The sequence below is a fragment of the Bufo bufo genome, chromosome 3, assembly GCF_905171765.1.
Source record: "Bufo bufo chromosome 3, aBufBuf1.1, whole genome shotgun sequence".
Lineage (NCBI taxonomy): Eukaryota > Metazoa > Chordata > Amphibia > Anura > Bufonidae > Bufo > Bufo bufo.
Window position 1 is genome coordinate 481644201 of NC_053391.1, and position 26978 is coordinate 481671178.

The 26978-nt window shown below is 45.1% G+C and overlaps 1 protein-coding gene across 2 annotated transcripts in view; it reads right to left on the reverse strand.

Annotated features, from left to right (window-relative positions):
* The window catches only part of TMTC4 (transmembrane O-mannosyltransferase targeting cadherins 4), a 163854-nt gene that overhangs the window by 91605 nt on the left and 45271 nt on the right, over positions 1-26978 (reverse strand). For both annotated transcript variants that reach the window (XM_040425259.1, XM_040425258.1), the window contains 2 exons: positions 26507-26622; positions 10611-10824 (listed from right to left, as the gene is read on the reverse strand). In XM_040425259.1, coding sequence (XP_040281193.1) covers positions 10611-10824; positions 26507-26622 — 330 coding nt within the window. The remainder of the gene's footprint in view (positions 1-10610; positions 10825-26506; positions 26623-26978) is intronic.

A 26978-nucleotide genomic window follows, 5' to 3' on the forward strand; every position in this document is an offset into this window, starting at 1 on the left:
ATGGGGGCTTCCCTGTCCTTCGTTCAGAGCCCTCAAGGCAAAATAGAGGGACACCGATCAGATGCTATGACAGCCCGGGGCCAGCTCAATGTTCTAAAGCCTGTCACAGTAAGCTGCCTGCAATGCCGTGCCACAGCTTGACAGACAACCAGTATAAATCCCATAGCCTGCATTAGTATTGCAGTCTGTAGTAAAAGCGATCAGAAGATTGCATATTAAAGTCCCTAAAGGGACTAACAACCATTAGGCTACTTTCACACCTGCGTTTAGGTGCGGAGCAGTCTGTGCAGATATAATGCAAACGCTCGTATCCGTTCAGAACGGATCCGTTTGCATTACCATGAACACAAAAAAAATATATATTTTTTTGTTTATGATAATGCAAACAGATCCGTTTTGACTTGCATTGAAAGTCAAAAGGAGGCGGATTCGTTTTCAATTGCACCATATTGTGTCAGTAAAAACGGATCCGTCCCCATTGACTTACATTGCAAGTCAGGCCGGATCCGTTTGGCTCACAAGCAGCGTTTTGGTGTCCGCCTCCAGAGCAGAATGGATGCTGAACGGAGGCAAACTGATGCATTCTGAACGGATCCTTTATCCATTCAGAATGCATTGGGGCTGAACTGATCCATTTAGGGCCGCTTGTGAGAGCCCTGAAACGGATCTCACAAGCGGACCCAGAAACGCCAGTGTGAAAGTAGCCTTACACAGAAAAAAAAATTATTTTAAAAAAATGTAAGAAAAATATTAAAAGTTCAAATCATGCCCTTTTTTTTTACAATTTCACACAAACAAAAAATAAACAAAGCTGAAATTGCAGCATCTGCAAATATCCAAACTATTAAAGTCAAAAAATATTTATCATGCATGGTTAATGCCATAATGGAAAAAAAGTAAAAATGTCTATTTTCTAACTTGCCCCCACCTAAAAAAAAAAAAAAAAGTTATCAAAAATGTATATGTACCTTAAAATGGTACCAGTAAAAGGAGATTTTTGTATTACTTACCAGTAAAATCTCTTTCTCGCTCTTCATTGGGGGACACAGAAACCGTGGGTATGTCCTCTAGGAGGCGTTGACACTAGATAAAGCTGTAAGCTCCTCCCCTGGCAGCTATACCCCCTCCAGCCTGGAGAGAGAGCTTCAGTTTGTGAGAAGCAGTAGGAGAAACAAGTAAACCAACGAAAAAAACATGGAACACCAACCATGCCAAAAGACCCAACAGGGTTCTAACCAGCAACTGCCACACTGTGGCCGAACGACACTACTGGGTGGGTGCTGTGTCCCCCAATGAAGAGCGAGAAAGAGATTTTACTGGTAAGTTATACAAAAATCTCCTTTTCTCGCCCATATTCATTGGGGACACAGAAACCGTGGGACGTTCAAGAGCAGTCCACGGGGAGGGAAAAAACCACAGACCCATGGAAGCAAGCATCCCTGCTGGTAGCTAAGAAACTGCCGCCTGCAAGACCTTGCAGGCTAAGCAGCGGCCGCCGATGCATAAGAATGCACCTGGAAAAACTTTGTGAATATGTGTAAGGAGGACCGGTAGCCGCGTTATACAACTGCACAGCCGAGGCGCGATACCTCAGAGCCCAAGAAGCGTCCACCGCTCAATGGAGCCGTGACACCTAAGGGCGGAACCCCGCACCGGTGCGGAAGGTACAGCATTTGCAGACCGAATCCATCATGCAATTGCCACCTCGGAGTCCGCCAATCCTTTACGTGGAAACTCCAGATGACAAAAGAGGGGTTCCGTACGCCAGAAGGGACTGGAGGCTGCCAATAATGATCAGAGCCCTGACGTCAATGACTTAACTCCCTTCCCTAGGGAGTGAAGGAGAGGGAGAGTGAAGGAAGGAATTTCTACTTTGATGTGGAAGACAGAGACCACCTTCGGGAGAAAAAGGGAATGGGCCAGAGAACCGCCTTACCCTTGCGAAGACCCAGGAAGGTTCTCTGCAAGAGAGCATCCCCAACTCGAACACCCGTCTGATGGATGTGAGAGCCACAAGAAAAAAACACCTTCTAGGACAGGAGCCGGAGAGATATCTCCCCAAGGGCTCAAAGGGAGAAGACTGGAACGGTGAGAGAACTATATTCAGATCCCAAGGCGGTAAAGGACGGTACGGAGGAACAGTATGTGCCACTCCCTGAAGGAAAGTTTCCATGGGCACCAGAGGATGCTGGAAGCTGCCCCAGGATAGAAGCGCCAATACCTGAACCATCAAAACTAAGGGCTAAACGAAGGTCCAACCCTGATTGTAGAAAGGATAGGACCGTGGAGAGAGAAAAAACGGAGTGAGGGAAAGTCCCGGCTTTCATAGAAGCCCAGGAGGACCGCCAGGTCCTATAATAGATCCTTGGGATAACAGTTTTAATAGCCATGCCGTCAACCAAGACCCTAAATGCCGATGCAAGACCAGACCCTGAAAGAAGGTAGTCTCTGAGTGGCAGTAACAAGGGACATCTCCTGGAAGGAGAACGAGGTCGGCGTACCACGCGCGACGGGGGCAATCCGGAGCGACTAGGATTTGTCGGAATACCCTCCATATGATCCTCCGTAGAACCTTCGGTAGGAGAGAAGAAACACGTAAGGAAAGAGAACTCCCGCCAAGGAGATGTCAGGGCATCCATGTCGTATGCTTCCGGAGCTCCTGCTCGGGAGAGAAGGTGGGGAGCTTTCATGTAGATGCCGTTAGCACACCCACACCCATGGAAGGAGTCCCCATAGAAGGAGGGATGTGGAGGGCGCCACAGCCCACCAGTCGGGACCGGAGCGTGTCTGGAATGGAAGGCCACCAAAAGAATACCCCGTGCAATGCAGATGAGGGAAGGTAGTAACATAGGAACTACCAAGGCATGCGGGGTGTCAGAACCATGATCCAGAGGAGGAAAAGGACAGGGGAATAATAGGCTAGTCCAAGCCCATTTCCCGTCTGAGACTGGCGCTATACAGAAGTAGACAAGGATTAAGTCGCTGCGCAAAAAACTCTGCCTGAGGAGGAAGCCAGGCAAGGGGGGGGGGGTCACACTGTATTGCTAGCCCCATACCCCAGCAGAAGAGGGGGCCACCCGCAAAGGCCACCGAACCTAGTGCTAGAAGAGTCCATCACCTGACTAAAGAGCTGAACAGACAGAACCCAAGTATGTAGTGGTAACGCAATACCGCTCCCACAGTAGTAGCCAGCGCTTGCCCTGTCAGCGCAAAAACTGAGAGGGAGGCCCGAGACTATCCGTAGAAGCCATGTACCATACTGCCCCAGTTTAAATAGAGCAACCTTAAAAACTCTACCTGGAACGGCGCTGAACAGGAGCAACTGCCACGCTGGCGCCAGGGTAGTGCCCCCACCTGAGGGGATGTCCCACTGCAGCGACCACAAACTCTAGCATTAGCGAAAGGCTGCATGGCCAAAACCAGCACCAAAAGTACACAATGAGGAATAGCTACCGTATCCACTGGCGGCACTCATATAGTACTAGAGTAAGAGTACCGGGCACCGTCGAGTACTGACTGTTGAACTGCCGTATCTGAAGATGTTCAGATATTCCCCCACTAGTGAATCACTTGCGAAAGGGGGTAAGGCAGGCAGGAAGTACAGTGATGTGAAACACTCCGCCTATGGAAGGATAGCGCGACAGTCGGACTGTATCCAATGGTGGTGCAATTACCCTACCTATGGAAGGTGGAATGCGTACAGAGTACTGAAGCCAGTGGTAGGGAAAATACCCCACCTAAGAAGGGGGGTTAATGCCCACGGCGAGAACTAGTGCATATGGCGAGTCCTGTGACCAGTGGGAGTGCATCAGTGATTCTCCTCCCCCCCCCTCCCTCGGACGGACCCGCTCCTGTGAGAGAGGGTGCGCCCGAATGTGACCCGGGGAGGAAGGGAGGGGGTGTGGAGATATCTGAGGAGAAGATGACCTGCTTTGGTCCGCTAGCACGCAGGTCTACCCTTTAAAATATCGCCCCTGGCAGTTGCAGACTGCGCAGGTGGGGACTTATCAACCAAACGACCCAGGGAGTGGAATGGGAATTCTAGAGGTCTGTCCACCGTATCGCGCAGGCGGTGCATTATTAATCAAACGACTCCGGAGGGTGGATCGCACAGGTGCTGAATTATCAACCAAACGACCTGGGAGGGTGGATTGGGAGGACAGAGGTCCCTAATTGAACGGCGCTGGCAGAGAATATCAACCAAACGACCACAGAGGGTGGACTGGGAGTTCCAGTGGGCCCCCACTGGATTGCGTAGGTGGGGAATTATCAACCAAAACGACCCAGGAGGGTGGATTTGGGATGTCGGAGGTCCTATATTGAATGCGCTGGGGGAGAATTATCAACCAAACGACCCCGGAGGGTGGATTGGGAATTCCAGGGGCTCTCCACTATATTGCGGAGGTGGAGAATTATCAAACGGCCCCAGAGGACGGATTGGAAATCCTGCATAGGGCCTTCACTGAATTGCGCAGGTGGAAATTATCAACCAAACGGCCCGGGAGGGCGGATTGGGAAAACTTCAGCTGTCCTCCACGGATCTGCGAAGGTGGAGAATTATCAACCAAACGACCCAAAGGGTGGATTGGGAATACTTCAGCTGTCCTCCACGGATCTGCGAAGGTGGAGAATTATCAACCAAACGGCCCCGGAGGGCGGATTGGGAACTATGAGAGGTGCTCCTTGTCCGATATGACACGGGCCCAGCGTGATACCACCAGACAGGGTGGTCCTGCAGTAGAGAGGGCAGAGGAGGGGGACTCGTATGGCGCACATCTGTTTTATTTATTTATTTAATTTATTTTTTAAACCAAGGTGCCGGCCTCAAGTGCACCAGAGGCAGGAAGGGGTTAAGTTTTTCCCCATTACAAAACCTGCACTAGAGCAGATCCCCAGATATGCCCGCCTAGAGGTGGCCGCAGAAAGGGTTAAGGCCAGTTGAGGACCAGGGGCGGAGCTCAGCATGTTTCTGGGGAGGGGGAGTGTGGCGGGAATAATTTGCGCTAGAGAGGCCCAATACCCCGCCCCCCCCGCCCCCCCCTTCCAGGGGACGAAGTTTGCGGCCTAGCAGGGCATGGTAGCCCTGCATCGGCCGGCCACATGAACAGAGCAGCGGCGAATGCGCCTGCCCGGCAACGGACGGGGGCTGAACCCCGCGGGCCGGGATAAGAATATCGTGGCCGGAGCACCGATGCGGTGCCGGCCGAAAGTATGCATGTAACCCCCTCCGGAGCGGCGAGGACGGCGTCCACTCCCGAAGGGGGTGGTAATGAGGTAGGTGCCGCAATAGTGAAGTGCCGGCCCCTTCTCCACCTTAGGATTACTGTCGGGGAGCGGGAGCCTCCTGCGCTCCCCTCTCTGCATGTGCGCTCCGGACGGCGGTATTAACCCCCCATGTGCTGATGTCCCTGCTTGGAGACAACAAGAGGGGTACTGATGGCCTCAGGGGAGCTGGAAATGGCCTCATGGGAGCTGGAAATGGCCTCACGGGATGAAGACCATTACCAAGAGTGAGGGAGGGCCAGGAGGGTTAAATACTCACCTAGTACCGTGTACTCACCTCTCTTCTCTTTCCTGCCGCCATCTTCACCCCTCCTCTGGTCCAGCAGGGTCACCCCTTCAGCTACTGGCACTGTAGTGGCAGGACGCTGGAAAAGGGGGGCTTGGATGGGTGACCCCTTGGCTGGCGGGAAGCAGGGGAGTGAGGCTGCCCTGGTCCACCTTGTCATCTGTGGGGGAGGCAGCAGTGCGGGTGACCAGGGAGGCGAGGAGTCCACTGTTTTCCCATCTGAAAAGAAGGAAAAAATAAACTAAAATAAAAAATCTTCAGGAGATCAGGGAGATCTTGTCTCCTATTGACACTAGAAAAAACTGAAGCTCTCTCTCCAGGCTGGAGGGGGTATAGTTGCCAGGGGAGGAGCTAACAGCTTTATCTAGTGACAACGCCTCCTAGAGGACATAGCTATACCCACGGTTTCTGTGTCCCCCAATGAATATGGGCGAGAAAAACTACAGCTCAGCCCTTAAAAGACAGGCCATGATACAGCTCTGTAGACAAAAATACAAAAAGTTATACCTGTCATAATATGGGGATGCAAATATTTTTCACAAAAGTTATTATTTTTTTTTTAAGTAGTAAAACATAATAAAAACTACATAATCTTGGTATCACAGTAAACACAATGAACACCATAAAGCCCAAAAAAACATGCAGGAATTGCGTTGTTTTTTGTTTGTTTTTTTTTGTATTTCACCGCACAACATTTTTCCCCCCATTTTGCCAATACAAGCCATTATAAATTAAACTGTACCATTAGAAAAATACAACTTGTCCCACAAAAAAAGAAAGCCTCATATGACTGTGAATAGAAAATTATAAAACGTACGGTTTTTGGAAGGTCGGGAGGAAAAAAAATGGCTGGGTCATTAACCCCTTAAGGACCGGGCTCATTTTCACCTTAAGGACCAGGCCATTTTTTGGAAATCTGACCAGTGTCACTTTAAGTGCTAATAACTTTAAAACGCTTTGACTTATCCAGGCCATTCTGAGATTGTTTTTTCGTCACATATTGTACTTCATGACACTGGTAAAATGAAGTCAAAAAAATTATTTTTTTTGCACAAAAAAATACCTAATTTACCAAAAATTTGGAAAAATTTGCAAATTTCAAAGTTTCAGTTTCTCTACTTCTGTAATACATAGTAATACCCCAAAAAATTGTGATGACTTTACATTCCCCATATGTCTACTTCATGCTTGAATTGTTTTGGGAATGATATTTTATTTTTTGGGGATGTTATAAGGCTTAGAAGTTTAGAAGCAAATCTTGAAATTTTTCCGAAATTTACAAAAACTCAATTTTTAGGGACCAGTTCAGGTTTGAAGTCACTTTGCGAGGCTTACATAATAGAAACCACCCAAAAATGACCCCATCTAAGAAACTACACCCCTCAAGGTATTCAAAACTGATTTTGCATACATTGTTAACCCTTTAGGTGTTGCACAAGAGTTATTGGCAAATGGGGAGGAAATTTGAGAATTTGATTTTTTTGTCTAATTTTTCATTTTAACCCATTTTTTCCACTAACAAAGCAAGGGTTAACAGCCAAACAAGACAGTATCTTTATTGCCCTGACTCTGCTGTTTACAGAAACACCCAATATGTGGCCGTAAACTACTGTACGGCCTCACAGCGGGGCGTAGAGTGAAAGGTGCGCTGTTTGGTTTTTGGTAGGCTGATTTTTATGGACTGGTTTATTTACACCATGTCCCATTTGAAGCCCCCTGATGCACCCCTAGAGGAGAAACTCCCTAAAAGTGACCCCATCTAAGAAACTACACCCCTCAAGGTATTCAAAACTGATTTTACATACGTCGTTAACACTTTAGGTGTTGCACAAGAGTTATTGGCAAATGGAGATGAAATTTGAGAATTTCATTTTTTTGCCTAATTTTCAATTTTAACCCATTTTTTTCACTAACAAAGCAAGGGTTAACAGCCAAACATGACTGTATCTTTATTGCCCTGACTCTGCCATTTACAGAAACACCCAATATGTGGCCGTAAACTACTGTACGGTCACACAGCGGGGCGTAGAGTGAAAGGTGCGCCGACTGTTTTTTTGACACCATGTCCCATTTGAAGCCCCCCTGATGCACCCCTAGAGTAGAAACTCCATAAAAGTGACCCCATCTAAGAAACTACACCCCTCAAGGTATTCAAAACTGATTTTACAAACTTTGTTAACCCTTTAGGTGTTGCACAAGATTTAATGGAAAATAGAGACACAATTTCAAAGTTTCACATTTTTGGCAGATTTTCCATTTTAATATTTTTTTTCCAGTTACAAAGCAAGGGTTAACAGCCAAACAAAACTCATTATTTATGGCCCTGATTCTGTAGTTTACAGAAACACCCCATATGTGGTCGTAAACCGCTGTACGGGCACACGGCAGGGCGCAGAAGGAAAGGAATGCCATACGGTTTTTGGAAGGCAGGTTTTGCTGGACTGTTTTTTTGACACCATGTCCCATTTGAAGCCCCCCCTGATGCACCCCTAGAGTAGAAACTCCAGAAAAGTGACCCCATTTTAGAAACTACGGGATAGGGTGGCAGTATTGTTGGTACTAGTTTAGGGTACATATGATTTTTGGTTGCTCTATATTACACTTTTTGTGCGGCAAGGTAACAAGAATTAGCTTTTTTGGCACCGTTTTTTTTTTTTGTTATTTACAACATTCATCTGACAGGTTAGATCATGTGGTAATTTCATAGAGCAGGTTGTCACGGACGCGGCGATACCTAATATGTATTACATTTTTTTAATTTATGTAAGTTTTACCCAATGATTTCATTTTTAAAACAAAAAAAAGTTTTAGTGTCTCCATAGTCTAAGAGTCATAGTTTTTCAGTTTTTGGGCGATTATCTTAAGTAGGGTCTCATTTTTTGCGGGAGGAGATGACGGTTTGATTGGCACTATTTTGGGGTGCATATGACTTTTTGATCGCTTGCTATTACACTTTTTGTGATGTAAGATGACAAAAAATTGCTTTTTTTACACAGTTTTTTTTTTTTTTTTTTTACGGTGGTCACCTGAGAGGTTAGGTCATGTGATATTTTTATAGAGTCGGTCGATACGGACGCGGCAATACCTAATATGTATACTTTTTTTTTATTTATGTAAGTTTTACACAATGATTTCATTTTTGAAACAAAAAAAATTATGTTTTAGTGTCTCCATAGTCTAAGAGCCATAGTTTTTTCAGTTTTTGGGTGATTATCTTAAGTAGGGTCTCATTTTTTGCGGGATGAGATGACGGTTTGATTGCTACAATTTTGGCGTACATGCGACTTTTTTGATCACTTTTATTACCTTTTTTTGGGAAGTAAGGTGAGCAAAATTTCAATTTCATCATAGTTTTTTATTTTTTATTTTTATGGCGTTCACCGTTCGGGTAAAGTAACATGACCGTTTTATAGATCAGGTCGTTACGGACGCGGCGATACCAAACATGTGTAGGGAATGTTATTTTTTTAATTTTTAATCAGTGATAAATGTGTTTTTGGATTTTTACTTTTTTTTCACTTTTTTTTCACTTTTTTTTTTACCCAGATCCACTTGGTTCTTGAAGATCCAGTGGGTCTGATGTCTGTATAATACAGTACAGTACAATATATATTGTTCTGTACTGTATTTTACTTACACTGAACAGATCTATGCTTTCAGCACAGATCTGTTCAGCACCATGGACAGCAGGACGCCTGAGAGGCGTCCTGTTGCCATGGGAACCTTCCCCGTCTGCTCAGAACTTCGCAGACGGGGAAGGGTAAGGATGGGATCTGGCGGGGGGCTGTCTGGGAGCTCTCTCCCTCTCCATCGGGGGGCTGCAAAGGCACAGCAGCCCCCCGATCGGAGAGGGAGGGAGCTCCCTCTTACTGTTAACTTTTTCCATACAGCGGTCCGTACGGACCGCTGTATGGAAAGGGTTAAACGGCTGACATCGCATCACCGATGTCAGCCGTTTATACCAGGGTGCCAGCAATGTGCTGGCACCCTGGTATACCCACTCTACACCAACGATTATTCAATGGGAGGCGGGCGGGGGATCGCGATCCCGCCTGCCGCACCGCCCGCCTCCCGCACCGCCCCCACCGCCCGCAACACCCCCCCTGCACCTCCCACCGGGCTAAAATCATTCAGAGGTGCAGGGGGGGGTGATAAAAATATATTTTCGGCACACTAAAGTTTCTGATCGCCGCGGTCAGGGACCGCAGCGATCAGAAACAGCAGAAAGCGCAACAAACCGCAGGTCTGAATTGACCTGCGGTTTGTTGCGATCGCGGACATGGGGGGGTCACGGGACCCCCCCGCGCATTTAGCCGAGGTGCCTGCTCAATGATTTGAGCAGGCACCTTGTTCCGATCACAGCCGGCCGGGCGGCAGTGATCGGAACAACACATGACGTACCGGTACGTCATGTGTCCTTAAGGACTCGGGAAACATGCCGTACCCATACGTCATGTGTCCTTAAGGGGTTAAGGGGTTAGTTCCCACTAAGGAACTTCTAACACAGTGATCACTAGTACAATACAATACAATGTTTCTGGAGAGGGCAGACCCAAGAGGCCATTGTTAGGCCTCTTGCTGCCACAGCACACTGCAATTGTTTTGCGGGTTAGGAGAAGGTGGTCAGTGGGGCAATCAGTCACTTCTAACAGTGGCACTTAGGGGGTTAAACAGGTGGGATCAGAGTTATCTAATCTCAGTTACAGCGAGAGCTCAGCTGATAGTACATTAAGGTGCAGAAGGGGTTAAAAAATATAATGTATATTTGGATAGCATTTATAAAACGCAGTACAGATGGCAGACCACAGGGATTTTTCACGTGACTGTTTCCAAGAATCTGTACCCCTACTTCCACAAAACACCTGCTACAAGCATCACTCATGTACCATAGGGTCTGTCACAAAAAACAACGAAAATAAGAAATATCCTAAAAAAAATAATAATATTGAAATGGGAGTATGATCAGAAATGACTCTGTGGTGCACTGTACCAGTGCAGATTAATATTGTCTTGCAGGAGGGAAGGTGGATCATATACTTACACATTCTGTATGTACTGGATGAACTGCAAACAACAAAGCACTCAGTAATGCTGCCTTGGGGACATAAATTATTTTTTTTCCTTTGTCACATTCTCCGCCACTGAACAGTAGTGAAAAGACATCAAGCATCAGGACAGACACCATGCAATGCAATATGATGTTGATTACATGAAACCCAACTGGGTGTAAACCTCCTGCAAGGGCATAACTGATCCTGCAAAATATTACAAAGGGAACTTATTAATAAAAAAATGCATCTGAAGAACACTTGTACTTAGCTATACATCACAAGAAAGCCTCAAGCTAATACAACAGTGTCCAAATCATGTAAGTGTGACAAGATTTCATACTAATAAAGTAAAGATGGCAGTTCTTGGCGTCAACGCTTTGGATGCTGTACACCGGCACGTTTACACAACTCTCCATTTTAGTGGCACTTTACTGTTATAGTATTGAAACTTAAAGGGGTTCACTCACTTCAGCACGTGGCATTTACCATGTAGAGACAATTAATACAAGGCACTTACTAATGTATTGGGATTGTCCATATTGCCTCCTTTGTAGGTTTTATTCATTTTTCCATCACAATATACACTGTTTGTTTCCATGGTTACGACCACCCCGCAATCCAGCAGTGGTGTCCGTGCTTGCACACTACTGGAAAAGGAGACCGTGGGAGCGCACATAGGCTGGTGATTTTTTCTATAGTGAGCATGGCCACCCCTGATGGATTGCGGGGCGGTCGTAACCATGGAGACGAGCAGTGTATAATGCGATAAAAAAATGAATCCAGCCAGCAAAGGAAGCATTATGGACAATCACAATACATTAGTAAGTGCCTTGTATTAACTTTCGCTACATAATAAATGCTATTTGCTGAAGTGACAACCACTTTAACTACTTTGCAATATCAGATCCAAACATGTCAATTTTGCACAACGATGTCTCTTTTTTCATACAAATTCTGTCCATAGGCTATTGCATGTTGAGGTACTGAAGTATTCTCCCGTTGAAGTATTGCCTTGGAGACAAGTTTATATTAAAGGGCATGTCTGTGCCGATGTGATGAGCATGCATTGTTTTCAGTTTTATAGGTCCCAGGGCAGGGGTAGGCAACCTCCAGCACTCAACTTCCAGCATGATCACTTGCTCTGGACTTCTTAGAGGTCCCACAGAAGTAAATGCTGGGAATTGTAGTTTCACAACAGAGTGGCGTGCCAAATTAGCTGGCACCTGTTCTAGTGTATTACAATTTTTATTTGAAAGAGACCGTCAACTTGTCCCACTGGTCCCCAAGTGCTACTTGGGAAGAGGGGCAGTAGTAAGCATGTGTGACCACCCGTCTGTTCATTTTAATGGAGCTTTACTTGGCAGTCCCATAAATGTGAACAGAAAAGCGTACACAGATGTGCATTAATGCTCCATTCTTCGAAACTGCCCTCCTCTTGACTCCTCTTTTGCATTCAAACAACTGCTAGGGAACCCATGATCTCAGTGATGCAATCACAAGATTTCCCTGTGATGGGGGAGGGGGGGGCGGCATGCTAAGGAGATGCCCGAGTATAGGCCATCAATATCTAATTACTAACAGAAAATGCAAATGTGATCGCACACTACATCCAGCACTCTGCCCTCCATGCTGGATGAGACATTGGTTTATATTTTGGCCAAAGCATAGTAAGCCACTCACCGCGTCAAGGCTGTCTCATGAGTGGTCCCTAACTCTTGTTCCTACCTGTTCATGGGCCATGACAGCCACATAAAATCCAGGGAATGCAGGTCAGCATGCAAGCCAAGTACACTTTGCTTGTAACCCCGTCCGGTGCCATTACAGCTTTCATCGGATCCAGGGATGCAAGTACCAACATGCATGCTGAACCCACCATATACTTCTCCTGGAGCCAATGGCTAATGGTAGGTTCTATACAAGCAGACTCAGTTTTATACTGACTTTAAAACCAGCCTCAAGGACAGATTAACTGGTCAGGTGTGCAATGACTCCAAGGAGATCGCCACGCCTCCAATATATACTACAAAGAAAAAAATAAGGGGTTGGGTCAGCACAACCTGCCTGTAGGTGCAGATCGCTATGGCGAAATACATATACAAACGGAAAATGCAAATGTGATCGCACACTACATCCAGCACTCTGCCCTCCATGCTGGATGAGACATTGGTTTATATTTTGGCCAAAGCATAGTAAGCCACTCACCGCGTCAAGGCTGTCTCATGAGTGGTCCCTAACTCTTGTTCCTACCTGTTCATGGGCCATGACAGCCACATAAAATCCAGGGAATGCAGGTCAGCATGCAGTCATCAGCATTTTTTTTTTTTTTTTCTTTGTAGTATATATTGGAGGCGTGGCGATCTCCTTGGAGTCATTGCACACCTGACCAGTTAATCTGTCCTTGAGGCTGGTTTTAAAGTCAGTATAAAACTGAGTCTGCTTGTATAGAACCTACCATTAGCCATTTGGCTCCAGGAGAAGTATATGGTGGGTTCAGCATGCATGTTGGTACTTGCATCCCTGGATCCGATGAAAGCTGTAATGGCACCGGACGGGGTTACAAGCAAAGTGTACTTGGCTTGCATGCTGACCTGCATTCCCTGGATTTTATGTGGCTGTCATGGCCCATGAACAGGTAGGAACAAGAGTTAGGGACCACTCATGAGACAGCCTTGACGCGGTGAGTGGCTTACTATGCTTTGGCCAAAATATAAACCAATGTCTCATCCAGCATGGAGGGCAGAGTGCTGGATGTAGTGTGCGATCACATTTGCATTTTCCGTTTGTATATGTATTTCGCCATAGCGATCTGCACCTACAGGCAGGTTGTGCTGACCCAACCCCTTATTTTTTTCTTTGTAATATCTAATTACTGTAAAGCTCCTTTTATGTTGCTGTCAGGGAGATTTTAACGCATTACACTCGTGCGGAAAAAAACTGAACATCGGAACACAAATCGCAGACAAAACTGACTGCAATTGCGTGCCTACTCCCGCAATGCACCCTAAACGCATCCAGCCCTCACCTACGACGTCCATGTGAAGGGGGCCTTAGTCTGCACATAAAATTTTATAAATCTACATTAACCCATCATTTCAAAGACGGTTTAAAATTAGAGCAGTATATAGCTGGATCCTACTGGCACAAGGAGGGGAGTATTGTAGAGTAGGGTCCCATCTAAAAATGGTCACCTTGCCGTGGTGGATGGACACAGGTGACTTTGGTCAAGGTGTGTTTGCTGAGTGTATCATGTTCATTTCTATAGTGAATACAGCATTAGTGCAATTACATATATTCAGTGTTGCAGGGTGCCGTTTCATTGTGTTTTTGCTTTTCCATCTTGAGAATAGGTCATCAATAAACAAGCACAATGAGTATGAAGAACATGATTGACAGAATAACAGAGGGGAGAGAGGACCCTGCCGCTGAGGATTTACAATCTACAAGGAAAGGTGGAAGGAGACAGTGGGTGAGGTAGAATTATTGTGGGTTGTAGGCTTTCCTGAAGAGGTGGGTTTTCAGGTTGCTTTTGTAGGTTTTCTAAAGATCAGGGAATAGTCTGATGTGCTGAGTAAGCAAATACCGGAGTATAGGGGATGCATAGGAGAAATTGTGTGAGTAGCAAACGCGGAGACCAAGTATCATGTATTGAGAGATTAGGTCAGAGTTGTATGAAGGGGACATGTTGTGCACAGCCTTGTATGTCATTGCTAATATTATGAACTAATTTGCTGGGCGATGGGAAGCCAGCAGAAGTGGCAATAACGCCTGTACAAGCATCATAGACACCTGTTCAGGCAATTTTACGCTTTGAAAAAAAGGCTAATGCGTATGAATATGCATTAAGGCTTTTCATGTAGTTAACCAGCGCACTGCACACTGTGAATCCCATGGGCTGCACAGCAATACTGCTCTTGCCCAAAACATCCAAGAGGTGTAGCAGCAAGTAAGAAACATAGTACATAAGGCCGAAATAAGACATTTGTCCATCCAGTTCGGCCTGTCATCCTGCAGGTTGATCTAGAGGAAGGAGATTGTTATTAGGGAGGGAGGCTGTTCATTGGCAAATTTCGGCACGCTGCTTCTCCGTGTTGCTCCAGAGTCCCTGACTGTGTAGGCTAACTAGTGGCTGGTAGAGGAAAGATCCATGAAGACGGGAGAGCAGCCAGTGAGGAGGCCAACTGATGTCTGGGGACAAGCTGATAAGGAGCTGTGGACAGACAGCAGACCACTGGGATCACTTAGGCCCCTTTCAAGCAAGCGAGTATTCCGCGCGGCTGCAATGCGTGATGCAAACGCAATGCGCCCACACTGAATCGGACCCATTCATTTCAATGGGTCTGTGTATATGAGCATTAGTTTTCACACATCACTTGTGTGTTGCGTGAAAATCACAGCATGTTCTATATTCTGCGATTTTCACACAACGCTGGCCCCATAGAAGTGAATGGGGCTGTGTGAAAATCGCATCACATCCGCAAGCAAGTGCGGATGCGATGCTCACAGGTGTTTGCTAAGAGATGTTGTTTGTAAACATTCAGTTTTTTATCACGCGCGTGCAAAACACATTAAATCGCATTGCACCTGCGCAATAAAAACGGAACATGATAGCAAACAAAACTGAATGATCTTGCTTGCGAAATCGCGCATTGTTCACTGAACGCATCCGGATCTAATCCGCTCACGCTCGTCTGCAAGGGGCCTTAGAGTGCAGCATGACTGCATTTTTCTGACTGCGGAGGCAGCTGCCGACAGAGGCGAGAAGCTGACTGCCAGACAAGAGGTCATTATACTTCTCAGAGTCTTGACACCGTAATGTAAAGTACGATGCTAAACTCTCCAGTGTTCTCCCTGTGTTAGGTGCTCAGCTGGAGCCTGCTGGTGCAGTGATCAGTGAGTCCAGAGGCTGAGCATCTGAGTCAGAGGACTCACTGATCACTGTACCAGCAGTGTCACGCTCTAGTGGGGGAGGGAAACCCCACACCGAACATAGAAGGGAAAGGGAAAGGGAAAAGGAAATAAGGCCTAAAAACTAGGGAAGGAAGATGGACACCTAGTGAAAACCCTAATCAAAGCCCTGAAGTATGAACAGACCCCAGAGGTAGGCGAGTTCATACACAGGAGTACCTAAAGTCCTATCTAACCCTAAAGGACCTTGGTACTAATGACAGGAAAGAGACAACCTGTTCCTCCAAAAGGAAGGATGAACGGGAGTCTCCCTAAGGCCTAATACAAAACAACATAGAAATGCAAAACACAGAAAAGCCAAAATACAAAAAGGGAAAGGTAACACTTAATGTCCAAGAAGCTATGGCAGCCGAGATCCAAACACCAGCTATCCACAGGTCCAACTGAAGCTATAAACCGCACAGAATTGTGGGAGAAAACTATAAATAGGGAAAGTTAAATGATCACAAAAGCAACACCTGGAGGTTAAGGCTGTGGCCAGTACCAGAAACAACACAGACGCCTATTGATCCACAAGGTAAACATGTCAAATCAAACCACGTGTTGCCAGTCTCAAAGATCTCCTGCCACTCACTGTCATGGGGACATCCGTATGTCTCGGTACGTTGGTAACAGTGCTCCAGACTAAAAAAAAAAATACCTAGTAGCCATTGGCTCCTGAACTCAAAAATTTAGGAGCCAAATTAAATATTTAGTCACCAAATCGAATCCAAATTTTGGTATCGTGACAACGCTACACCGATCAGATCGGCGTAGGGTTGTTTCGATAGCAAAATTTGGATTCGCTTTCGTCACCATAAAAAAGAATTGCGATACTCAATACCACGAAGAAAAAAAAAAAAAAAGCTGCGTGCATTTCGTGAAACGTTCGGCCCATAATAGAACAGCACCATCCTATTTTTTAGGGTGACAAGGTGACTAAAAAATGGCGAATCGGATAGTTTTTATTTATTTATTTCTGTTACGGCACTCACCGCATAGGAGATTTTTTTTTATAATTTAATAGTTTGGACTCTTCGGACGCAGCGCTATGTAATATGTTTATTTATTTATTGTTTATATATTTTATATGTATAATTGAGAAAGGGGGGATTTAAACTTAATATTTTAGGGTACTTTCACACTAGCGTTTTTCATTTCCGGCAAGAGTTCCGTCACATGGGCTCTATACTGGAAAAGAACTGATCAGACATATCCCCATGCATTCTGAATGGAGAGCAATCCGTTCAGGATGCATCAGGATGTCTTCAGTTCAGTCATTTTGACTGATCAGGCAAAAGCTAAAACCGTAGCATGCTACGGTTTTATCTCCGGCGAAAAAACTGAACACTTGCCTGAATGCCGGCATTTTTCCCCATGCACTGCGCCATTAATGAAGATAACTGAAGATGAAGATAACTGACCTGTTAATACAAATACAGGAGGCGGGTGCTGGAATTAAATAGCCGGCACCAGACCTCTATGACAGGGAGCTGCGATCCGCTGCAGTTAACCCCTCAGGTACAGCACCTGAGGGGTTAACTGCCGCTGATCGCAGCTCCCTGTCATATAGGTCGGGTGCCGGCTTATTGGATTCCGGCACCCGCCCCCTGTATTTGTATTAACAGGTCAGTTATCTTCATCTTCAGTTATCTTCATTAATGGCGCAGTGCGGCCCCCCCAACACCCCAGTATAAAAAACATTGGTGGCGCAGTGCCAATGAGGGTTAAAAAATAAATTAATTAACTCGCCTCCTCCAATTGATCGCGCAGCTGCCGGTCAGTTATCTTCATTGGTGGCGCAGTGGCCACAGCCCCTCCCCTCCTCCTCCCGTCTCTCTTCTTATTGGCGGCAGCAGCTCAGGAGGGAGGGAGAGACTCCTTCTCCACTGCGCTGCTGAGAAGAACATCGGTGGCGGGGAAGAGAAATCTCATCTCCTGTGCCCCGCCGCTGTATTCAGCGGCAGAGCTGCGGCGGCGGGTCTAGTCGCAAATGGCGATAAGACTAAAATGTCTTGTCGCGATTTGTAAATTCTAAGTCGCATTGGCGACTATTTTGGTCGCCATCTGGAGCCCTGAACAAGCAGGCTCCCGTTCAGGTGCTCAGCCTTTGGATTAACTGATCACTGCACCAGTACGTTCTGTGCAAGGGCCTGCTAATGCAAGCTCTGGCTCAGTTGCTCATCCAAAACTTGCTGGTGCAGTGATCAGTGAGTCAGTGTATTTGTCATATATCAGTCTATATCATGTTAATGCAGTGCTTTGTGTATCCCGTATTTTTTTTGCCCCATCAGCATCATCACAGCAAACATATTTCTGCGCTGCTCGGTCATCTCATATGTGGGCACTGGATTTACACAACAGAACATTGTGGGGATAATTATGGTGCCGATGGGCCAATGTAATACTGGAGATGCAAAGCACTGATAATTTGCCATTTTATCTGTGTTATATTTTAAATATGATGGAGAAAACATGAGTTTTTTAATTGCACAAAAGTCAGAAATGTCAAATTGTCTAAATTTGCTATTTATGTATAGAAGACAATTCTAGAGTAGACTGGTAACGGTTTCCTGCAAAAATAGCACCATCCTAATGTTATTTAGACCTATGTATTATATATATGGATTACTTCAACTTTTGTACTCCTTCGGCTGAAAATGCTCCTCAAAAACGGGAGTATTTTTACTCTTTTGGAAAAAAAATTGTGTGAACTCTGGGAAGCCAGTGAAAGGACTGTAAGGTGGGAGAGGTGAATTAACCAGGCAGCAGAGATGAGGCTGGATTGGATGGGTGCAAATTCATACAGTACTGACAAAAATAATTATTAGTTAAAACACTTGCTTTAAACTTTTCCAGTATTGAATTCCGTCCTAGGGGCTCAACACCGCAAAAGAACTGATCAGTTTTATCCTAATGCATTCTGAATGGAGAGCAATCCATTCAGTATGCATCAGGATGTCTTCAATTCAGTCACTGTACGGTTTTTGGACTGAGAAAATAGCGCAGCATGCAGCAAATTTTCCATTGAAATGCATTAATGCCGGATCTGGCCCCAAGTGTTCTGGAAAAACAGATCCGGATTAGCGGTCTGCGCATGCGCAGACCTTTAAAAATTTGAAAGAGATAAATACCGGATCCGTATTTCTGGATGACAACCGGAGAGACGGATCCGGTATTGCAATGCATTTGTGAGACGGATCCCCATCCGTCTACAAATGGTATCAGTTTGCATACAGATTGCCGGATCTGGCAGGCAGTTCCAGTGACGGAACTGCCTGCCGGAATCCAACAATGCAAGTGTGAAAGTACCCTTACACACACAGCCTTGTGAACGTATTTTCCCCGTTGGTGTTTTTCCTTTGATGCTCTACAGGCTGGACTTAAAATAGATTTTCTGGGGGTAGGAACAAAACATGTCTACTAGGGATAAGCAAAGCCAGCTTAGGATCCTAGTTCCAAATTCTCTTCGCTTAAAACTTTGGTTTAATGCTGTATGGAGATCAGTCTCCGTACAGCATTAAAATGTATGCCTCGATGAGGCAAGAGTTACAGTGGGGGAAATAATTATTTGACCCCTCACTGATTTTGTAAGTTTGTCCAATGACAAAGAAATGAAAAGTCTCAGAACAGTATCATTTCAATGGTAGGTTTATTGTAACAGTGGCAGATAGCACATCAAAAGGAAAATCGAAAAAAAACCTTTAAATAAAAGATAGCAACTGATTTGCATTTCATTGAGTGAAATAAGTATTTGAACCCCTACCAACCATTAAGAGTTCTGGCTCCCACAGAGTGGTTAGACACTTCTACTCAATTAGTCACCCTCATTAAGGACACCTGTCTTAACTAGTCACCTGTATAAAAGACACCTGTCCACAGAATCAATCAATCAAGCAGACTCCAAACTCTCCAACATGGGAAAGACCAAAGAGCTGTCCAAGGATGTCAGAGACAAAATTGTAGACCTGCACAAGGCTGGAATGGGCTACAAAACCATTAGCAAGAAGCTGGGAGAGAAGGTGACAACTGTTGGTGCGATTGTTCGAAAATGGAAGGAGCACAAAATGACCATCAATCGACCTCGCTCTGGGGCTCCACGCAAGATCTCAGCTCGTGGGGTGTCAATGGTTCTGAGAAAGGTGAAAAAGCATCCTAGAACTACACGGAGGAGTTAGTTAATGACCTCAAATTAGCAGGGACCACAGTCACCAAGAAAACCATTGGAAACACATTACACCGCAATGGATTAAAATCCTGCAGGGCTCGCAAGGTCCCCCTGCTCAGGAAGGGCACATGTGCAGGCCCGTCTGAAGTTTGCCAATGAACACCTGAATGATTCAGAGAGTGACTGGGAGAAGGTGCTGTGGTCTGATGAGACCAAAATAGAGCTCTTTGGCATTAACTCAACTCGCTGTGTTTGGAGGAAGAAAAATGCTGCCTATGACCCCCAAAACACCGTCCCCACCGTCAAGCATGGGGGTGGAAACATTTTGCTTTGGGGGTGTTTTTCTGCTAAGGGCACAGGACAACTTATTCGCATAAACGGGAAAATGGACGGAGCCATGTATCGTGGAAATCCTGAGCGACAACCTCCTTCCCTCTGCCAGGAAACTGAAAATGGGTCGTGGATGGGTGTTCCAGCACGACAATGACCCAAAACATACAGCAAAGGCAACAAAGGAGTGGCTCAAGAAGAAGCACATTAAGGTCATGGAGTGGCCTAGTCAGTCTCCGGACCTTAATCCAATCGAAAACCTATGGAGGGAGCTCAAGCTCAGAGTTGCACAGAGACAGCCTCGAAACCTTAGGGATTTAGAGATGATCTGCAAAGAGGAGTGGACCAACATTCCTCCTAAAATGTGCGCAAACTTGGTCATCAATTACAAGAAACGTTTGACCTCTGTGCTTGCAAACAAGGGTTTTTCCACCAAGTATTAAGTCTTTTTTTGTTAGAGGGTTCAAATACTTATTTCACTCAATGAAATGCAAATCAGTTGCTATCTTTTATTTAAAGTTATTTTTTCGATTTTCCTTTTGATGTGCTATCTGCCACTGTTACAATAAACCTACCATTGAAATGATACTGTTCTGAGACTTTTCATTTCTTTGTCATTGGACAAACTTACAAAATCAGTGAGGGGTCAAATAATTATTTCCCCCACTGTAGGTAAATAACTTCTGAACTCTGTTTAAAAATCAAATACAGATCAAAGTTTTAAAATGTTTTTTCTTTTTCAGTATAAAAAAAAAAATCTAATAAATAACTCCCTTCGCCTTGTCGGAGGTTGTAAATTTTAATGCTGTACAGAGACGGATCTCCGTACAGCATTAAAGTGAACCTGTCACCAGTTTTATGGTGTACTAACTAAGGGCAACATAAATAAGTGACTGATTCTCTTAGCACAATGCTGGGTCACTTTCTTTAATTGACCCAGTCAATCTGCCAACATCTTGTATTGAAAAGCTCCAGCTGATAATGATGAGTCCTGAATATTCATGAGCTCCTGACTCTCCCCGCCTACCTGCTGCTGAATGACAGTTTGTTTCCATAGGAATCAGCAGCAGGTGGGCAGGGGAGTGGCTATAGCTCTGAATTAAATATACGCTGGACTCAATGACATCACGCCAGACTCCAATCAGCTCATTAGCATGCAGCATGTTGCATCTTTGTGTGTATATTATGAGGTAACCATCTGTCACACCAGTAAGTGAATACATCTAAGGGCTCTTTCACACCTGCGTTCTTTTCTTCCGGCATAGAGTTCCGTCGTCGGGGCTCTATGCCGGAAGAATCCTGATCAGGATTATCCCCATGCATTCTGAATGGAGTGAAATCCGTTCAGGATGCATCAGGATGTCTTCAGTTCCGGAACGGAACGTTTTTTGGCCGGAGAAAATACCGCAGCATGCTGCGCTTTTTGCTCCGGCCAAAAATCCAGAACACTTGCCGCAAGGCCGGATCCGGAATTAATGCCCATTGAAAGGCATTGATCCGGATCCGGCCCTTAAGCTAACGTCGTTTCGGCGCATTGCCGGAGCCGACATTTAGCTTTTTCTGAATGGTTACCATGGCTACCGGGACGCTAAAGTCCTGGCAGCCATGGTAAAGTGTAGCGGGGAGCGGGGGAGCAGCATACTTACCGTCCGTGCGGCTCCCGGGGCGCTCCAGAGTGACGTCAGGGCGCCCCAAGCGCATGGATCATGTGATCGCATTGGACACGTCATCCATGCGCATGGGGCGCTCTGACGTCATTCTGGAGCGCCCCGGGAGCCGCACGGACTGTAAGTATACCGCTCCCCGCTCCTACTATGGCAACAAGGACTTTAATAGCGTCCTGGCTGCCATAATAACACTGAAAGCATTTTGAAGACGGCTCCGTCTTCAAATGCTTTCAGTACACTTGCATTTTTCCGGATCCGGAGTGTAATTCCGGCAAGTGGAGTACACGCCGGATCCGGACAACGCAAGTGTGAAAGAGCCCTAAGGCACTTTTTAGTAGTTAATGATTGTATATAATTAGTTAGATTATAATCAAATATCCACATGACAGGTTCCCTTTAAAAATAAGTTTTGAGCGAAGAGACTAGGATTCGAAGCTGGCTTTGCTCATCACTAATGTCTACCACTTTGAAGGTGCTAAATATTTTTTTACATTTGATACAATCAATGATTAAGCCAAAAGACAAAGAACTTTAATATGCATAAGTAAGCAAGCCGGATCTATACATTTTCCTTGCTTAGCAGTTTTGCAGATTCAAGGATCTTTCAGAACAAGTATATTTATACTCGCATCATGTGAAACAATGACTGCACATAGGGGGGATATTCACCTAAATATGTTACTTCTGAAGTTAGACTGCCCATAGGCATGCGGTTGTATTTTCACGGAAGCGCTTTTGCAGATCCTTGAAGGATCCGCAAAAACGCTAGTGTGAAAGTAGCCTTAGGCTTCTAGTACAAGATGCGTATGCGGATCTTTGCCAATTGCCAGGGTTGCATCATGTACAGGCAGCCTCAGGGGTTTCATAGCAAAAGGGGTGAATACATTGCGCTCAAAACGCTTCAGTTTTTAAAACAAGGTACTTTTTTCATATCATGGTAATAATTGGTACTACTTTGGAATTTATGCAATCAACCTGATGACAGTTTGTAATACAACAAAACAGGAAAAAAACACAAGGGGAAAGAGGTGAATACTTCCACAAAGCACTGTATGTATATTACACACACATGTACAGGCAAAGCATATAAAACTCCATAGGCATTTCCTTCATAAACAACTCTATGTAGTAAAGAAGATAGCGTGTGTGGTATGTATATATTATATTATATCCACACACCCTAGCAGAAGGACCCAGCTTCGCACAGGTATTTCATCTAATGTTTGTGTGTGTCGTTAAAAGATATCGATCAGTAAGGTCCACTATAAACAGTAACATCTACAGTACCCAGCCCCACTGTCTGCTGAGCTGTGTATCTAATCCTATCCTGTGTGAAAAAACCCTGGTAAATATAAATGTAAACTATATTGGCTGATACGAGTCATATGACAGAATATTTAAGGACCTGCGAACTGCTAAAACCTGTGATCATTTGTTATGGAAACCCTGGAGTGGGACCTGCGAGCTACTATTGGGCTGGATAAGGGACATGGGGACCAGTGAGTATGTGCAGTTGACATATGATGAGAAACAATTAGCAGGCTTGGTATGGCTAATGCAGGGTCATTTTTGGGAATCTCTCAGAAACAAGTACGTCCTAGAGGCTGGAGACCCGGTCTAAAACCTTCCCGGACACCTGATGTCCCTACTGTGCCAAATTTGGGGTGCAGATCAAGGGTCAGGGTCGATTTGGTTGAGTAAAGAACAATTAGGGCTGCACGATAGGGGATTTGTTTGCGATTGCGATTAGGGCCCTAAAAATTGCGATAACGATATGCGATATTTTAAAGGGACTGTGCTAGAGGGTCTATTTGCTTGGATTTTCAAGGCAAAAGCACACAGAAATTACTGATAATGATGAAATGTAGTTATGCTTAAAGAGGACCTTTCACCTGTATAAACTATGTGAACTGAGTATGCTGCCATATAGAGCGGCGCCCGGGGATCTCACTGCACTTACTATTATCCCCGGGCGCCGCCTCCGTCTCCCGTTATAGGCTCCGGTACCTTTGCTTTTTAAGTTATAGTAGGCGGGTTTTCCCTTGTCCTGTGGGCGTCTCCTTCTCCTAGGCTGCAGCGCTCGCCAATCGCAGTGCACAGCTCACAGCCTGGGAGAAAAAAACCTCTCAGGCTGTGAGCTGTGCGCTGCGATTGGCCAGCGCTGCAGCCTAGGAGAAGGATACGCCCACAGAACAAGGGAAGACCCGCCTACTATAACTTAAAAAGCAAAGATACTGGAGCCTATAACGGGAGAACGGAGCGGCGCCCGGGGATAATAGTAAGTGCAGTGAGATCCCCGGGCGCCGCTCTATATGGCAGCATACTCAGTTCACATAGTTTATACAGGTGAAAGGTCCTCTTTAACTCAAGAACTGAAATGCACATTTATTTTTCAAAATAAAACATCCTTTACTAAATTAAATAACATATTTGCATTACTGCAAAAGTACAAAATACAAAACTAGCCATTTTCTTAATAGCACTGCACAGAACAGATAAACAGAATAAATAGAAGAACATTTGTTCATTAAAATAACGACTTGCCTCCAGCCCCTCCTCCCTCCCCGCACTGTAACTGATGTATCGCCGGCCGCGCTGTGCAACATAGCGGCCGGTGATACAGCCGTGTCAGCCACGTAAAAAGTCAACCATCGCTTTATAAGACGCACTGCCATTTCCCCCCCACTTTTCGGGGGGGAAAAGTTCGTCTTATAAAGCGAAAAATATGGTAATACAATTGCAGCATTTTTGGGTCGGCCAATTGGCGATTGCGATATGGCTATTGCTTTGGCGATATATTGTGCAGGCCTAATTATAATATATATATATATATATATATATATATATATATATACACACACACACACGATTATATATATATATATATATATATATATATACACACACACACACACACACACACGAGATATATACACACACACAGTATCTCACAAAAGTGAGTACACCCCTCACATATCTTATTATATCTTTTCATGGGACAACACTGAAGATATGACACTTTGATAGAATGTAAAGCAGTCAGTGTACAGCTTGTATAACAGTGTAAATTTGGTGTGCCCTCAAAATAACTCACACAGCCATTAATGTCTAAACCGCTGGCAACAAAAGTCAGTAACACTTCTAAGTGAAAATGGCCAAATTAGCCCTTTTCCCTCCCTGGTGTCATGTGACTCTTTAGTGTTACAAGGTCTCAGGTGTGAATGGAGAGGAGGTGTGTTAGATTTAGTGTTATCGCTCTCACACTCATACTGGTCAATGGAAGGTCAACATGGCACCTCATGGCAAAGAACTCAGAGGTTCTGAAAAAGAGAATTGTTGCTCTATATAAAGATGACCTAGGCTATAAGAAGATTGCCGACACCCTAAAACTGAGCTGCAGCATGGTGGCCAAGACCATACAGCGGTTTAACAGATTACACTCAGAACAAGCCTTGCCATGGTCGACCAAAGAAGTTGAGTGCATGTGCTCAACGTGGTCATAAATCTTTTCAAAATAGATGTATGAGTGCTGCCAGCATTGCTGCAGAGGTTGAAGGGGTGGGGGATCAGCCTGTCAGTACTCAGACCATACGCCTCACACAGCATCAAAGTGGTCTGCATGGCTGTCATCCCAGAAGGAAGCCTCTTCTAAAGATGATGCACAAGAAGGCCCCTAAACAGTTTGCTGAAGACAAGTAGACTATGGATTACAGGAACCATGTCCGGTGGTCTGATGGGACCAAGATAAACTTATTTGGTTCAGATGGTGTCAAGCGTGTGTGGCGGCAACCAGGTGAGAAGTACAAAGACAATTGTGTATTGCCTACAGTCAAGCATGGTGGTTGGAGTGTCATGGTTTGGGCTTCATGAGTGCTGCCGGCTGTGGGGAGCTACAGTTCATTGAGGGAACCATGGATGCCAACATGTACTATGACATACTGAAGCAGACAATGATCCCCTCCCTTCGGAAACTGGGCCTCAAGGCAATATTCCAACATGATAACGACCCCAAACACCTCAAAGACGACCACTGCCCTGCTAAAGAAACTGAGGGAAAAGGTGCTGAACTGGACAAGCATGTCTCCAGACTTTAACCCTATTGAGCATCTGTGGGACATCCTCCAATGGAAGGTGGAGGATCACAAGGTCTCTAACATCCACCAGCTCTGCAATGTCGTCATGGAGGAGTGGAAGAGGATTACAGTGGCAACTTGTGAAGCTCTAGTGAACTCCATGTCCAAGAGAGTTAAGGTAGTGCTGGAAAATAATGGTGGCCACACAAAATATTGACACTTTGGGCACAATTTGGCCATTTTCACTTAGGGGTGTACTTAATGGCTGTATGTTGAGGTATTTTGAGGTCACACCAAATTCACACTGTTATACAAGATGTACACTGACTACTTTACATTGTAACAAAGTGTCATATGAAAAGATATAAAAATACATGCACACGACCGCTGTGTGTTTTTCGGTCCGCAAATTGCACGGCACGAACAGCAATTAATATAACTGCCTATTCTTGTCTGCAAAATGGACAATAGGACAGATTATATTTTTTTTGCGGACCACGAAACGGAACAACGATGCGGACAGCACACGGAGTGCTGTCTGCATCTTTTGCGGCCCCATTGAAGTGAATGGGTCCACAGCCAAGCCACAAAAACTGTGGCTCGGATGCGGACCAAAACAACGGTTGTGTGCATGTAGCCTAACAAATATATATTAAAGAATGTTATAATGGTCAGTGGTTAGATTTTTCTAACATACATCTTACCTGAATGTTAAGACTGTAAGCGGTCTGTAGGATTTATGACTTGCATTGCTACTGAGTTTGCTGCCCCAAAAATCATGCAGCCACAGATCGCTAACTGAGGTCTCTTCTCTGAGGTCCTATTTATAAAAAGAATTGTGTGAATAATCAAATAAAACTTTCATTGCCTAAAATTATTTCCTACAGCTTACATAGTGTCAAGTACACTCAATTTTCAATAGACAAAAGAGATAGATTGAGTGGCAGTGCACATGCCCGAATAGCCACTCTGTTCATTTCAGGGCGCCCCCATTTTTGTGATCAGTGGGGTTCCCAGCAGTAGGATTTCCACCGATCTAAAAGTCATCATGTACACTCTGTATAGGGGATAACTTGAAATTACTGGACTACCCCTTAAGGACCAGGCCATTTTTAGCAAATCTGACATGTATCACTTTATGTGGTAATAACTTTAAAACGCTTTTACCGTATTATT